This window comes from Phaenicophaeus curvirostris, chromosome 18 (assembly GCF_032191515.1).
Source record: "Phaenicophaeus curvirostris isolate KB17595 chromosome 18, BPBGC_Pcur_1.0, whole genome shotgun sequence".
Lineage (NCBI taxonomy): Eukaryota > Metazoa > Chordata > Aves > Cuculiformes > Cuculidae > Phaenicophaeus > Phaenicophaeus curvirostris.
Genome location: NC_091409.1, coordinates 16,037,285 through 16,051,304, shown reverse-complemented (window position 1 = coordinate 16,051,304; position 14,020 = coordinate 16,037,285). Strand labels below are relative to the sequence as shown.

General features: G+C 53.6%; 1 protein-coding gene across 1 annotated transcript in view; it reads left to right on the top strand.

The window, feature by feature from the left end:
• The window catches only part of LOC138728393 (fer-1-like protein 4), a 44,376-nt gene that overhangs the window by 9,705 nt on the left and 20,651 nt on the right, over window positions 1-14,020 (top strand). Inside the window, exons 11-24 of the mRNA XM_069871708.1 lie at window positions 796-880; window positions 1,155-1,314; window positions 1,520-1,703; window positions 4,348-4,534; window positions 4,718-5,082; window positions 6,118-6,226; window positions 7,332-7,527; window positions 8,190-8,310; window positions 8,921-9,021; window positions 9,600-9,687; window positions 10,933-11,049; window positions 12,710-12,862; window positions 13,105-13,288; window positions 13,817-13,941. Of these exons, the coding sequence (XP_069727809.1) occupies window positions 796-880; window positions 1,155-1,314; window positions 1,520-1,703; window positions 4,348-4,534; window positions 4,718-5,082; window positions 6,118-6,226; window positions 7,332-7,527; window positions 8,190-8,310; window positions 8,921-9,021; window positions 9,600-9,687; window positions 10,933-11,049; window positions 12,710-12,862; window positions 13,105-13,288; window positions 13,817-13,941 (2,175 nt within the window). The remainder of the gene's footprint in view (window positions 1-795; window positions 881-1,154; window positions 1,315-1,519; window positions 1,704-4,347; window positions 4,535-4,717; window positions 5,083-6,117; window positions 6,227-7,331; window positions 7,528-8,189; window positions 8,311-8,920; window positions 9,022-9,599; window positions 9,688-10,932; window positions 11,050-12,709; window positions 12,863-13,104; window positions 13,289-13,816; window positions 13,942-14,020) is intronic.

Genomic DNA, 14,020 nt, shown 5'->3' with positions numbered 1-14,020 from the left:
TTGGCTGGAGTGGGTGCAGCAAGCACTGAGCAAGGCTCAGGTTTTCATATGATCCTAGAATGGTTTGGGCCAGAAGAGACCTCAAAGCCCACCCAGTTCCACTCCTGCCATGGGCAGGGACACCTCGCACTAGATCCAGTTGCTCCAAGCCCCATCCAGCCTGGCCTGGAACCCCTCCAGGGATGGGGCAGCCACCCCTGCTCTGGGCAACCAGGGCCAGGGCCTCCCCACCCTCACAGCAAAACATTTCTCCCTGAGATCTCCTCTCAATCTCCCCTCTTTCAGCCCAAAACTGTCCCCCCTCATCCTATCCCTGAGCTCCCTGATCCAGAGCACTTCCTCAGCTTTCCCGGAGCTCCTTTCAGTCCTGGAAGCTGCTCTAAGGTCTCCCCGCAGCCTTCTCTTCTCCAGGCTGAACAACCCCACCTCTCCAGTTTTCAGAGGGACGTTGGCCTGGTGAGGGCACAGCAGGATATGGGCATGGGACTCTCTGCGCGTCTGTCCTTAGTTTATTGTAGGGGTTTGGCTTATCTGGGGCTGCTGGAATAAGCAATTGGTTGCACATTAATTTGCTTTAGCCCAGATTTGACTGAGGGCTGGTGGGCCTTGTGGGAACAGTTGAAGAGGAGTGAGTTTGTCCCACGGCCGGCTCACATGGGTCAATGTGCACGAGGAGCTTGCATCTGCTGCCTGAGCTGTGGCTTGGAATGGGCATCTCTTAGCAGTCCTGTGCTCCTCAGAGATGCCTGCCTGCCCGTATCTCTTGGTGCTCAGAAGGATTTGTGCTGCCTGCAGGTTTTTCACTCAAAGAAGATCCCTTTCATGGGAACATGCATAGGGACATTCAAGATGGACGTTTTGACAGTGTATAGCCAGCCAGGTAGGACCGACTGCACCGTGCACCCGCTCCCTGACCCCGGCTTGGTCTGAAACTGGTGTTTCCTTCCTGCTCTGCTGGGTCTGGTGAGGGCCCTGTCTTTAAACCACTTGGTTCACATAAGGAGCAGTGCTTGATTCTCCTCCCGGCTGTCGGAAGCCTGGTGACAACTCCTGCACCTTCAGAGGCAGGGGCACGGCAGCCTTTGTGCAGATGTAGTTGGGGCGTGAACCAGCAACCTGGGCTCTCTCCAGGGAACTCCTTCCTTCCCTCTCAGATCACAGGTTTTTCCAGAAATGGGCTGTTATCAGTGACCCCACAGATACCCGTGCAGGCGTGAAGGGCTTTGTGAAGTGCAACATCTCTGTCACTGTGCGTGGGGACATAGTGAGCTCTCTTCCCACCTCCTCCAGCAGCCAGGATGTGGACATTGAAAGGTAGGTGCAGCGTGGTCTTGACTTGCCCTGGGGAAAGCAGTCATGTCCCTCTTCACACTACTTTTTCTGCCCCATTTTTCCCTCTTCTGATGGTGAAAGAGACCTGTGTTTGGGCAGGATCCAAACCTCCTGCCAATTGGGGCATTTCACATCATTGTGTTTGCTGGGCTCCAGAAGAGAGTCAGAACATGACTTTGACTTTCAGGAACCTGCTGCTGCCTAAGAGAGTCCCTGCAGAGAGACCCTGGGCCAGGGTCTCCGTCAAGCTGTATCGTGCTGAGGGCCTGCCCAGCATGAGTGCAGGCATAATGGGGGGCTTCTCCAAGATCATAGGGGAGAAAAAAGTCTTCATCGACCCATATGTGCAGGTCTCATTCTGTGGGCAGCAGGTAAGTCTGCTGGGGGAGTCTGTGTGGGGCGGGGCTGACAAGAAAGACATTGAGGTCCTGGTGCATGTCCAGAGGAGAGCAATGAAGCTGTTGATGGGGCTGGAGAATGAGTCTTATGATGAGCAGCTGAGGGAGCTGGGGTGGTTTAGCCTGGAGAAGAGAAGGCTGAAGGGAGACCTCATCACTGTCTAGAACTACCTGAAAGCAGGTTGTAGAGAGGTGGGTGCTTGTCTCTTCTCTCAAGTGAGAGGCTATAGGACGAGAGGAAATTGCCTCAAGTTGCGCCAGGGGAGGTTCAGATTGGACACTAGGAAAAACTTCACTGAAAGGGTTATCAAGCACTGGCAGAGGCTGCCCAGGGAGGTGGTTGAGTCTCCATCCCTGGAGGGGTTTAAAAGCCGGGCAGATGAGGTGGTCGGGGATCTGTTTTGGTACTGGATTGGTTCAGTAGTGGGCAAATAAGGTTCGGCTTGATGACCTCAAAGGTCTCTCTCCTGGGTGGAAAACTGGTTGGATGGAGGGCCCGGAGAGTGGTGGGAAATGGAGTTAACTCCAGCTGGAGGCCAGTGACAAGTGGTGTCCCCAGGGCTCAGTGCTGGGTCCAGCCCTGTTCAGTGTCTTTATCAATGACCTGGATGAAGGCATCGAGTGCACCCTTAGCAAGTTTGTGGATGACACTAAGCTGAGTGGAAGTGTGGAAGGGAGGCTCCAAAGGGATCTGAACAGGCTGGACTGCTGGGCTGAGACCAATGGCATGAGGTTTAACAAAGCCAAGTGCTGGGTCCTGCACTTGTGGCACAACAACCCTGTGCAGCTCCAGACTAGGAGAAGTCTGGCTGGAAACTGCCTGGAGGAGAGGGACCTGGGGGTGTTGGTTGACAGCAACTGAACATGAGGCAGCAGTGGCCCAGGTGGCCAAGAAGGCCAATGGCATCTTGGCTTGGATCAGAAACAGTGTGACCAGCAGGTCCAGGGAGGTTCTTCTCCCTCTGGACTCGGCACTGGTGAGACCGCTCCTCAAATCCTGTGTTCAGTTCTGGGCCCCTCACCACAAGAAGGATGTTGAGGCTCTGGAGCGAGTCCAGAGAAGAGCAACAAAGCTGGTGAGGGGGCTGGAGAACAGGCCTTATGAGGAACGGCTGAGAGAGCTGGGGGTGTTTAGTCTGGAGAAGAGGAGGCTGAGGAGAGACCTCATTGCTCTCTACAACTACCTGAAGGGAGGTTGTGGAGAGGAGGGAGCCGGGCTCTTCTGCCAAGTGACAGGGGACAGGACAAGAGGGAATGGCCTCAAGCTCCACCAGGGGAGTTTCAGGCTGGACATCAGGAAAAAGAATTTTACAGAAAGGATCATTGGGCACTGGCAGAGGCTGCCCAGGGAGGTGGTTGAGTCACCATCCCTGGAGGTATATAAAATGCGGGTGGATGAGGTGCTGAGGGGCATGGTTTAGTGATTGATAGGAATGGTTGGACTCGATGACCCTGGAGGTCTTTCCCAATCCAGTGATTCTGTGATTCTTTTCCAACCTAGGGCTTCTCTGATTCCCTTGGCTATGTGGCAGTGTGCACTGGGCTGGTGCTGCCAGGAGCCTCCCTGGGACACAGCAATCCCACTGAAACAGGCTGGGAGAGCGCAGGTCTTGCTGTGTTTGCAAGTGGTCTGAGCCATGTGGCTGTGGACGTGTGGGGTCTGGATGAGAAACCTTTAGTGGGATTTTTGTCTCTACAGAGCTGCCCAGGACACAGCCCAGCCCTGGGCACAGCCCTGCCTGAGCTACCGGCTGTGCAGGCAGTGACTCCGTATTCCTAAACGCAGGGAGAGGGTCAAGTAAACCCTGGAGCGAAAGTCCTCTGTGGCAACCTGGACTTGGCCTGACAGCCTTGGGAGAGTTTATTGAGCTAACAGCCCTTTTCTTGAGGGATTTAGGGTACTGGGGATGAGAAGCTCAACATGAGGCAACAATGTGCGCTCACAGCCCAGAAAGCCAAACCGTGTCCTGGGCTGCATCCAAAGCAGTGGGACCAGCAGGGCCAGGGAGGAGATTCCACCTCTCTGCTCTGGTGAGACTTCACCTGTAGCCCTGTGTCCAGTTCTGGAATTCTGAGCACAGGAAGGACATGGAGCTGTTGGAGCAAGTCCAGAGGAGGTTGCAGAGGTAATCCAAGCTCTGAAGGACTTCCCATACGAGGACAGGCTGAGAGATTTGGGGTTGTTCAGCCTGGAGAAGAGAAGGTTGTGGGGAGACCTTAAAGCAGCTTCCAGGACTGAAAGGGGCTCCAGGAACACTGGGGAGGGGCTCTGGATCAGGGAGTGCAGTGAAAAGGACGAGAGGGAACGGTTTTGAGCTGAAAGAGGGGAGATTGAGAGGAGATCTTAAGGTGAAATATTTTGCTGTGAGGGTGGGGAGGCCCTGGCCCAGGTTGCCCAGCGCAGTGGTGGCTGCCCCATCCCTGGAGGTGTTCAAGTCCAGGTTGGATGGGGCTTGGAGCCACCGGACCCAGTGGGAGGTGTCCCTGCCCATGGCAGAGGAGTGGAACAGGATGGGCTTTGAGGTCCCTTCCAACACAAACCATTCCGGTATTCGATGATCCCTTGCTCTGGCTGCTGGCTGGGACTTGCATGGCTTTAACACTTTCTTCTTCCCAGGGAGAAACATCAGTGGAGACCAACACCACTAAGCCTGAGTGGAATGAGCAGATCAGCTTCATCGAGATGTTCCCACCTCTGGCCAGGAAGATAAAAATCCAGGTGTTGGATGATGCCAATGTTGGTGATGTGGCCATTGCTACGCACTACATTGACCTGCAGCAGATCTCAGACCCTGGCAGGAATGGTGAGGCCTCGCACAGTAACTCTGTGCCCTGCACTTTCTGCTCAGCCATGGGGCTCTCCTGGAGCTGGAAAGCAGGAGCGGCTGAAGCACGCTCACATCCCAGTGTCCTGGGCTGTGTTCTTGAAGGAAGGTCCCTGCAGCAGCACAACGTGGTGTAGCCAGACCCTGTTTCTGTCTCTGCAGGCTTTAACCCCACATTTGGCCCAGCCTGGGTGAACCTGTATGGCTCCCCGCAGAACTCAGCCCTGCGGGACATCCACAAGGACCTCAATGAGGGAATGGGCGAGGGCATCTTCTACCGTGGGCGCATCCTTATGGCCATTGCAGTGGAGATCTTCAGCAGCCCTAGTGTGGCAGAGAGGAAGCTTGGGGACAAGATGAAAGGTCCCCTAAGCAAACTGAAGCTGAAGAAGAAAAGTAAGAAGACCAAGGAGAAAGCCAAGGAGCTGAGCCAGCTGCAAGGAGAGGAGGAGGCTGGGGCATCTCAGGAGGCCGAGCAGCCTGGAGAGGTCACTGTGGAGGTGGAAGACCTTCATCCACTCCCCGAGGTGAGTCTTGCTGTGCTGGTGTGGCTGACCCATGCTGGCCAGTGGCATGCACAGGGGAAGAGGCAGTGGGATCGCTTGCTGATGTGACAGTGCTGGAGCTAACCCAGCCTGCCCCTTGCTGGGCCATCCGAGGTTCTCTGAGCCTCTGCAAGGGCTGAGGCCACTTCCAGAGCCCCAGAACTGCCTCCACAATAGGGCTGGAGCATCCCCACATGTGCTGGAAGGACTCACAGGTGGGTGTTATTCCCAGGGCATGGCTGTCTTCGAGTCTCTGCTTTTTCTGCCCTGAAGCCGAGGAGCTGTTAGTGGGCTCTGGCTCTCTGCTTGGCCTAGGAGTGGCAGGCACGGTGCAGCTGTATTGCTACACGACAAGTTGGAGAAGTGGGCTTGTGAGAACCTCATGAAGTTCATCAAGGCCAAGTGCAAGGTCCTACACCTGTGTTGGGGCAATCCATGGTTTCAATACAGTATAGAGGCTGATGCGATTGAGAGCTGCCCTGCGGAGAAGGACTTGGTGGGGCTGATTGATGAGAAGCTCGACATGAGTCGATAATGTGCGCTTGCAGCCCGTAAGGGCAACCCTGTCCTGGGCTGCATCAAAAGCAGCGTGGCCAGCAGGTCGAGGGAGGTGATTCTGCCCCTCTATTCCTCTCTTGTGAGACCTCATCTGGAGTACCGTGTACAGTTCTGGAATCCTCAACATAAGAAGGTTACAGAACTGTTGGAACAGGTCCAGAGGAGGCTACAAAGATGATTAGAAGGCTGAAGCACTGGCCACCCCTTCACCTACAAACCTGCTCAGTGGCTTCATGCGAGCATCAGCCAAAGCCATGGCTCTGCACCAAACCCCTGGGATTTCTGAGAAAACTTGGCCCATGTCTGGCAGCCCAGCCATGGGTGACCACAGCAGCAACCCCCTGGTGTCCCTTGGGAGGGCTCACGGGCACTGGCCATGCCCTGGTGCTCTCTGGATTTCTACAGGGGTGGTGTTTTGGCACACGAGGCTCTTGGGCTGATTTCTGTCTCCTTGCTCAGAACGTGTTGGGGAGGAAGGAGGAGTTCTTTCTCTTCGCTGCCTTCTTTGAAGCCACTATGATGGATTCCTCTCTCACTTCCAAGCCTGTCAGCTTTGAAGTCTCTATCGGTGGGTATTCCCCAGGGCTCAGTGTCCAAAATCTATGGGAACAGTGCGCGTCTGATGGGGAGAGGGTGAAGAGAGACCTTATCGCTGTCTACAGCCTGGAAGGAGGTTGTGGTGAGATGTGTTCTGGTCTCTTTTCCCAAGTGACAAGCGATAAGATGAGAGGAAATAGCCTTGAAATTGTACCAGGGCAGGTTCAGATTAGACTTCAGGAAAAAATCTCTTCACTGAAAGAGTTCTCAGGCCCGGGAAGGTGGTGGAGTCTCCATCCCTGGAGGGATTTAAAATCTGGGCAGATGAGATGCTCAGGGATCTGGTTTAGGAATCGACACATACTGTTGGGCTTGATGATCTCAGAGATCTTTTCCAACCAAACAATTCTATGGTTCTGTGATCTCCCTCTGGCAGCCCAATTTAGCTCTGTAGTCCCAAGGGCTGGCCCTTGCACAGCTTGTGCTGTGAAACAGGAACTTGGGAAGGATGGGGAAAGACCAGGGAGTGCACCCAGTGCTTTAATTACCTTCAAAGTCTGAATACTTTCCTGTGGGATTGGAGATTTGTAGTATTTGTCTAAATTGCCTGCTTGGTGATGGGTTGAAGCTCTCCTGGGAAGCGGGGATGAGAGAGAGGTAGAAGAGTTTGGGAGCAAGAAAGGGAAGGAGAGGAGGGGGAGTTGGGATACTGAGGTTGGCCATGTGGTGCTGAGGAGCTGTGACAGTGGGTCATGGAGGGAACAATGGTAGAAGAGCAGGTCCAAGCCCCCACCTGCTAAGCTGGATGAGTGGAGATGCTTGATGCTCGGAAGTCTCTCTGAGTGACTTCTGCTCACCCCAGTGTTGGGGTGAAGGTGGTAGTTAGCAGGCACTTTGTGGAGCTGGTGGAACTTAAAGGCATACACAAGAACATCCTTGTAATTGCCCAGCTACCTCTAAGGCCTCCTGATTGTCCCTGTGGTGCTCCGATGGTTGGATGCTACTGCTAGTTCCAAAAGCAGTGCATACCCTTGTGCCTCTCTTGGTAGGATGGTCATGCTCCGATTTTGCAAGCTAGAAAACTTGTTTGACAGTGATCCTGCCTGTCTGTTTACTGTTTAATGCTCAACTTTAAGGAAACTATGGCAAAACTGAAGAGTTTATGACCAAAGTACAGAGAAAAGTGGAAAAGGGAGAAGTGAAAGAAGAGAAGCAGTCTTTGCTGGACCCTTCAGATGATGAGCTGGATGTTGAAGTCCTGGCCCCGGCTTCAGCAGCACTGAACAAGTCGGTGACAAAGAGCCAGAGACCGGAGCCCACAGAGTACGATAGGTGGGTCTTCCTTGTCCTTCTTTTGCACCTGCCCTGGTCCTGCCCGAGTTTCCCAGTTTGGTTATTCCAGATGTTATTAGAGCGCTGCTCAGCAACATCAGCTTCTCCAGGGTCCCACTGAGACTATGACATATCAAGAACAGTAGACCCTTTCTGGTTATCTGGCAGCGTCCCACGGGCTCGGTTCCAGTGAGGAGGAAGGAGCGCTCCAGCACATGCTGTCCTGTGTTGGGCAGGCGACACACACACACACACACACACACACACACTCTCTTCTGATGACGTTTGCTCTCGGAATGGTGCCTGGTTTGTCCCACAAGCCCAGCAATGTCTTGGTGTTTGCACTGTGAGCCCTGTGCCTGCTGCTGCTCTGTCCCATAGCAGCAAGACACCTCAGCAGTGTCCCACACTCCCATTCGCCTCCTTCACCTGGGCCCGTGCTGCTCTCTCTGCTGGAACCGTGTGCTGCTTTGGGCTGGCAAAGGACAGATCCAGCACCTAGCATCCATGTCTGTGGTGCAAGGGACAAAACAGCTGTTCCTCTGCGAGGAGCACAGAGCCCTGCCGCTGCTCCCTGAGCTGGGTGTGCAAGTGCCATGTGCTGACATGGCATGTGCTCTCTGCAAACAGCAGCTATAACCTTTGGTGCCTGCTGCCCTTAGGTCATACAGCTGCCTGCCTATGGCACATGAGAAGCCCTGCGTGTACGTGTGGAGCTACTGGGAGGATCACACCTGGAGACTCTGCATTTCCAACTGGATTGTCAAGCTGGCAGAGCGCCTGGTAGGGTGTGCGGGATGTCTGTCTGTGGCACAGTCCTTCCTGGTGTGCTTGCCCTGTAGCGCAAGCAGATGCTCCGTGAGATGTTTGCCTTAAACATCCTCACCCCACCATGCGAGTCTGCGTCTCTCGCTGGGCTCAGTCCTGCCTGCCCCTTAGATGTGTGGGGTAGGGCAGGGAGTGCAGTGCCACTGCTCATGCTGTGACACAGCCTAGCGGGGTCTCCTGGAGATATTGGTGGCAAAAATTTCCTCTGGTACCAGTCCTGACCTTCGCGTGCACTGGGGAGATGCTGCTGCAAGCAGACTTTGAGCCTCAGGCTGGCATCAGGAGTGTGCGTTCTCTTCCCAGGACCCTGTCTTTCTCTTTTGGGCTTAAAAATCCAAACCCAGAGCTTGCCAGTGTGTTTCAGTGCCTGCTCAAGTCAGAAACACAAGAGGTTGTAACAATCAGTGTTCAGGTTGTCTCTAGGCTCCTGTGGGTAGCGGAGTGCTGACCTGCAGCTCTCTCATGATCCCCAGCTCCACAGAAGGGCACAAACTGTAGCAAACACATCCTTGCAATGTTTCACTCTGTGGCCAGGTGCAAGCTTGTCAATGTGCTTTCCCCACAGGAGCAGGGGCTGGATGATGTGGAGAAGCTCATGAGAAGGCCAAAGGCTAAAGCAGAGGAGCGGCTCAGAGAGGTGCTGGAGGAATTTGTAGCTGGATGCAGGTTAGCAAGTTCCTGATGTCCTAAGGGTTCTTGTTTTCAGGTTAGGAGGTTGTATCCTGTTCTGCCTGGGCAGTGCGGAGTTGTCTCTCTCATCCTCTTGAGGTGGATGAGCTGAAGGAAACCAAGATGACCTGGGGAAAGGACTCTGTAGCTCTTCAAGCTTGGAGAGGAGACCCCGGGCCTGGGAAGCACTGGAGTCACAGCCTCCAGCCTGGTGTTCCTCCCTGTTCCTGGGTGTTCCAAAATGCAAGGGCATTTCCTTCAGAGTGTTCAATCATGCAGACGAGAGACCAGTGTTTCAATCACTGTGACTGCCCAGTGGGGACCGATACACACTTCAGACCCCAGCCTTGTGATGGTGACAATAGAGAGGGAGCTGCAGGTACTGAGCTCAGTGTACCTTCCAAATCAAAAAGCTTTCAGAAGAGAGGGCATTGCAGGGAGAAGGGGGATTTCTGATGCATCCAGTTTAGTACCAGGGGGTTGGAGCTTGTGCCACTGCTGTGTGAACTGAGCTCTGCCTGCTGAGTGCAGGGGACGCAGGGGATGCAGAGCCTGTGCTGCTTTTCTCATTGCAGGCAATATTCCCTCAGCGCAGAGAGAAAAACCATGGCAAATCCAAACAACCTTGACAAATATCGGATGAAATACCTGATGCGCAACATTGTAAGCTGTAGGGCTTGATGGTGGTGGTGGGAGCCTGTGCCATCCCCACTTTGGGGGGTGCTTCCCAGCTAGACTTGATGCTAAGACGGAAACTTGGGTCTAAGACTTGGGGTATAAGTAGAAGGCTTTTACGGCAGCATCTCCCACTTCTGCTCAGAGCAGTACGGCTTCCAGCATAGGGAACAGAGTCAGAGACCAGCCCTGGCTGCCTCCAGTTTTATGCAGCTGCTGTCCCCTGATGCCATTCTTCCTCACCTGTGGGGCACGTGTGGCGGTACATGCCGTGTTGCTGCCCATTCGGTTGCTGGAGGCCTTTTGGTGCAGGCAAATCCTGCAGGCAGTGCTGAGGGAGCTCACTGACACCCACTGCCCCTGCAAACTCAGCCCACAGGCTGGATACCCATCCAGCAGACCTGCAACAGCCACCCACCTGCCTGTCCCTGGCGAAGGCAGCAGCCAGACACTCATGATCCTGCAGACAGGGCCAGCTTACCGAACAAGAGCTCTGTTCCATAGCCTCCATCGCAGCACAGTGAGCCTGGCTGTAGCCATAGTCCCCATCAGAGCTCAAAGCTTTGAAAGGCTGACTCAAACACAATGACCCAGCAGGAAATACCACGGAGGCTTGTCTGGGTCCCAGCTCCCTTCCCTGCACGTTGTCACCTGAGGTCTGGGGAAGGTACTCTGAGAAGGCTGAGACTCCTTCAGAGACACCCATCCCAAGAAAGGAGTTTTCTGGCCTTGTCAATCCATGCTGGACTTGCACCCTGAATTCCTCTGGATTGCCTTTGGTTCATCATGAAGACTCTCCTCAGATGTGTACACTGTCAACTAATGGACATGAAAGCCCAGCCCCACCTTTCAGTTTCCAATTGTCTTTATATTCCCATGCTTCTGCAGCCCCAAGTTACTCTGTGCAAAGCCTCCACCAGGCACTATTTGGAGCCATAGACCACCAGCTTCTGAAATGTTGGTTTCTTGCACATCTTTCTGCCCCAAATGATGCTCATGGACTTCTGTTGTTGGCTGGTATCAGCAGAGCTGATGAGTTACAGGACTCTCCAGTTTTTGGTGTCCCTCAGTGGCTCACAGCAGGTTCAGGGAGGTTTGCTCTCAGCAGTTGTGGTGGAGGTCAGGATAGGGCAGGATGGATGCCATCAGCACAAGCGTGCTTCCTCATAAGAGGTGCTGTTTTGCCATGCCTGGGTGATGGCCAGGCAGGTGATGGCCTTGCTCTCTGTTCAGATCCTGAGTGCAAAGCAGGGGCTCCGTGTGAGGCGGCGGCTGACCCGAGCCAACATCAAGGAGAAGGTTAAGGAGACAAGGAGGATCCTGACAAAGCTACGCTTCATGGCTAAAGAGGTACAGCTGCTCCCAGGTCACCCCGGCTGTGAGAAGGAGAGGTCACTGGGCTGGCTGCCGGGGCTCTCACTAGCCCGAGCAGGGGCTTTTCCTCTACCGTCTGTCTTTGATATATAAAATTCCAAGTTCCTGCTACTGGAAGTTACCATAGTTCATGTATGGACTCTTATGAGGGATCAGGCTTGGTAGCTTTGCAGGGCCATAGGTGACAGAGCAGGGGGGGTTGGAGGCAGAGCTGGGCCAGGTCTTGTCCTCCTTGCCCAGCCAGCCCAAGGCCGTGGCTGCAGCGGGGCTACAGGTGGTCTGCCTTCCCTGTGCTACCCTCACTCCCATCAGGTGCTGGATCTGGACGCTTCCTGCAAATTTAGACTTGCATTGCACTAAGGTCTCTCATCCATAGCAGAGACTCCGTTTTCAGAGTCTCACTGGCTCTATTTTAAGCACATCTGGAAAATCGCAGAATCACAGAATCACAGAATAACCAGGTTGGAAGCGACCCACTGGATCATCGAGTCCAACCGTTCCCATCAAACACTAATCAGCATGTTCGTGTAGTGGAAACAAGAATGCAATGTTTGCTGGAGTTAGGGAGACAGATGTTGTTGCAGTTTGAAGAAATTTTACTAAGTGAAGTAAAATAATTTTCACCCCATTAGCTCTGAGAAAGCAGACTTTTTAGCATGACTAAGATGTGTCCCCTTGCACCTCCAGGAGAAATTGTCCTCAAGCTACAGCCTCACAGGAGAGGAGTTTGTTCCCTGCAGCCGTTTGGGAATGCTGCTCTCGGCAGTCAGCCCTGCATGTACAGTCATCACTCTTAGTGTCTGCTTGGAGGCTGGTCCTGGTTTGGATCAGTAATAAATTACTTCAGCTACTTATATACTAAAAAACTGCAAGGATGAGGACCAAGTGCGAGTGCAAACAGTGATGTCAGGGAAACTGAGATGGGGAGGAGAACTGAGAATAGAGTTCATAAGAAGTTGGTGCTTCCATCTGTGCGTTTGCTTAAATGCAAGTCCTGCTCCCAGGTTGAACAGCAACTCTACACTGGGCACTCCCAGTGCTGGGGTTCCAGCTGATGTGGGTCCTGCTCATGGACCTTTCTTAGGAAGAAATGTTTTCCTGTGCAGGTGGGGAAGCCCTGGACCAGGTTGCCCTGAGAAGTGGCTGCCCCATCCCTGGAGGCGTTCCAGGCCAGGCTGGATGGGGCTTGGAGCAATTTGATCCAGTGGGAGGTGTCCCTGCCCATGGCAGGGGGGTTGGAACTGGATGGGCTTTCAGGCCCCTTCCAACCCAAACAATGCCATGATTCTATGACCAGCACTTGGGTTTCTGTCAAAGGTATTGGATAAAATGCTGCTCCTTCACTCTGGTAGGGAATCCTTCTCCCCAGCACGACATGAGATTGTGTGCACCCTGCTGGTGTTTGCAGTGTAAACAAGGCAGATCACAGATCCTTCCAGGAAAGCTGCAAAGCTGCATTGCAAGGCTGGGACTTTCAGAAGCCTCACGTTAGGGCCCTCAGTTGCTTCTGGATCTGCAAAGCACTGGGCAGCCAGCAGTCCCTCCAGTGAGGAGATGGAACTTTCCCCATGTCAGTGGAGGGAGGACAAGATACGTGCTGGTCTTGTGCTGTGACGTTCTTCTTTCCTTTCTCCAGCCTCAGTGCACTCTCCCTGATGTCCTTGTCTGGATGCTCAGCAACAACAGGCGTGTGGCTTATGCAAGAGTTCCTGCACAGAACATCCTCTACTCAGTAGTCGAAGAGGAGAAAGGCAAGGACTGTGCAAAGATCCAGACTGTCTTTATGAAGGTAGAGTTTCTACCAAAACTGTGCGTTCTTGCTTGCTTCGTGCTGCTTCTCCCTCCTCACTTATAGCCCTCCTTCCTGAAATCCCGGAGTTCACAAGAGAATACAGGTCTTGCTTCACCTTTTCCTTTGCCAATATGCCTTGTCTCCTCTGCAATTTGGATGATCACTGGATGATGGTGATCATCATGGTCTGATGGGACATGAATGAGATGGAGAACCTGCTAAACCTCCTGTGCTTCCAGGTCCCTGGCCTACACACTGGTGAGATCTTTGCCAAACTAGAGATCTACATGTGGCTCGGGGTGACGAAATACACCAAGAACTGTTTGGCGGAGCTGCCTGAGGAGTTCAAGTACTTCTCTGAGAGCGGGCAGGAGATAGCCCAGCTCTTGGTACACAGCCCTCCTAGCCGGCTCAGCAGGGATGGTGAGTGCAGATGCCGCTTTTCCATGACTTCACTGTGATCAGGAGAGCAGAGAGGTGAGAGGTCCTGCATCAAGCTCAGTGTCTGAGGAGCAGGTTATCGTCTCCACTTCATCCCCAAGACGTGACTGAGACAGGCAGCTCCAGTTTGCACTCACAGTGTATTTGCACACTCACGCTGGAGCAGCAATCAGGATGGGTGCTTTGTAGGCAAATGTGGAGCAGAACTGGCAATGGGCATGAGGTCCGCCCCTTGCTGAGGCCTGATGGTGCTCCCTCACAATAGATCACTGCACATTTCACCTGTCGTGCCTTTCCCAGAGGTTTCTGGGTAGCCCACTGAGCTTGTATTGCTTGGTCAAACCCTTTGAGATGTGCTGACCTTCTGAGAACTACAGTGAGTGTCCCTGGAAGCCATTCCTTGCGGGATGTACCAGCTCCTACTTGGCTGGCTCTCTTCTTCATGCATTTCTTTGCTTCATGCAGGGCTTGGTTAAGGAAGTGGGACCTCTCTTCTCTTTTCCTGACCAGATTTCAGCTATTTCCAGCTCCGAGCCCATCTGTATCAGGCTCGAGGGATCCTCCCTGCAGATGACAATGGTCTTTCAGATCCGTTTGCAAGGGTGGTGTTTTCCACTCATTGCCAGACCACCAGGGTGAGTCCACTTAAACTCTTGCCTCTGCCTTCCTGGGGACATGGTAAGAGAATCATTGTGTCCTCACTGATGTGATGGA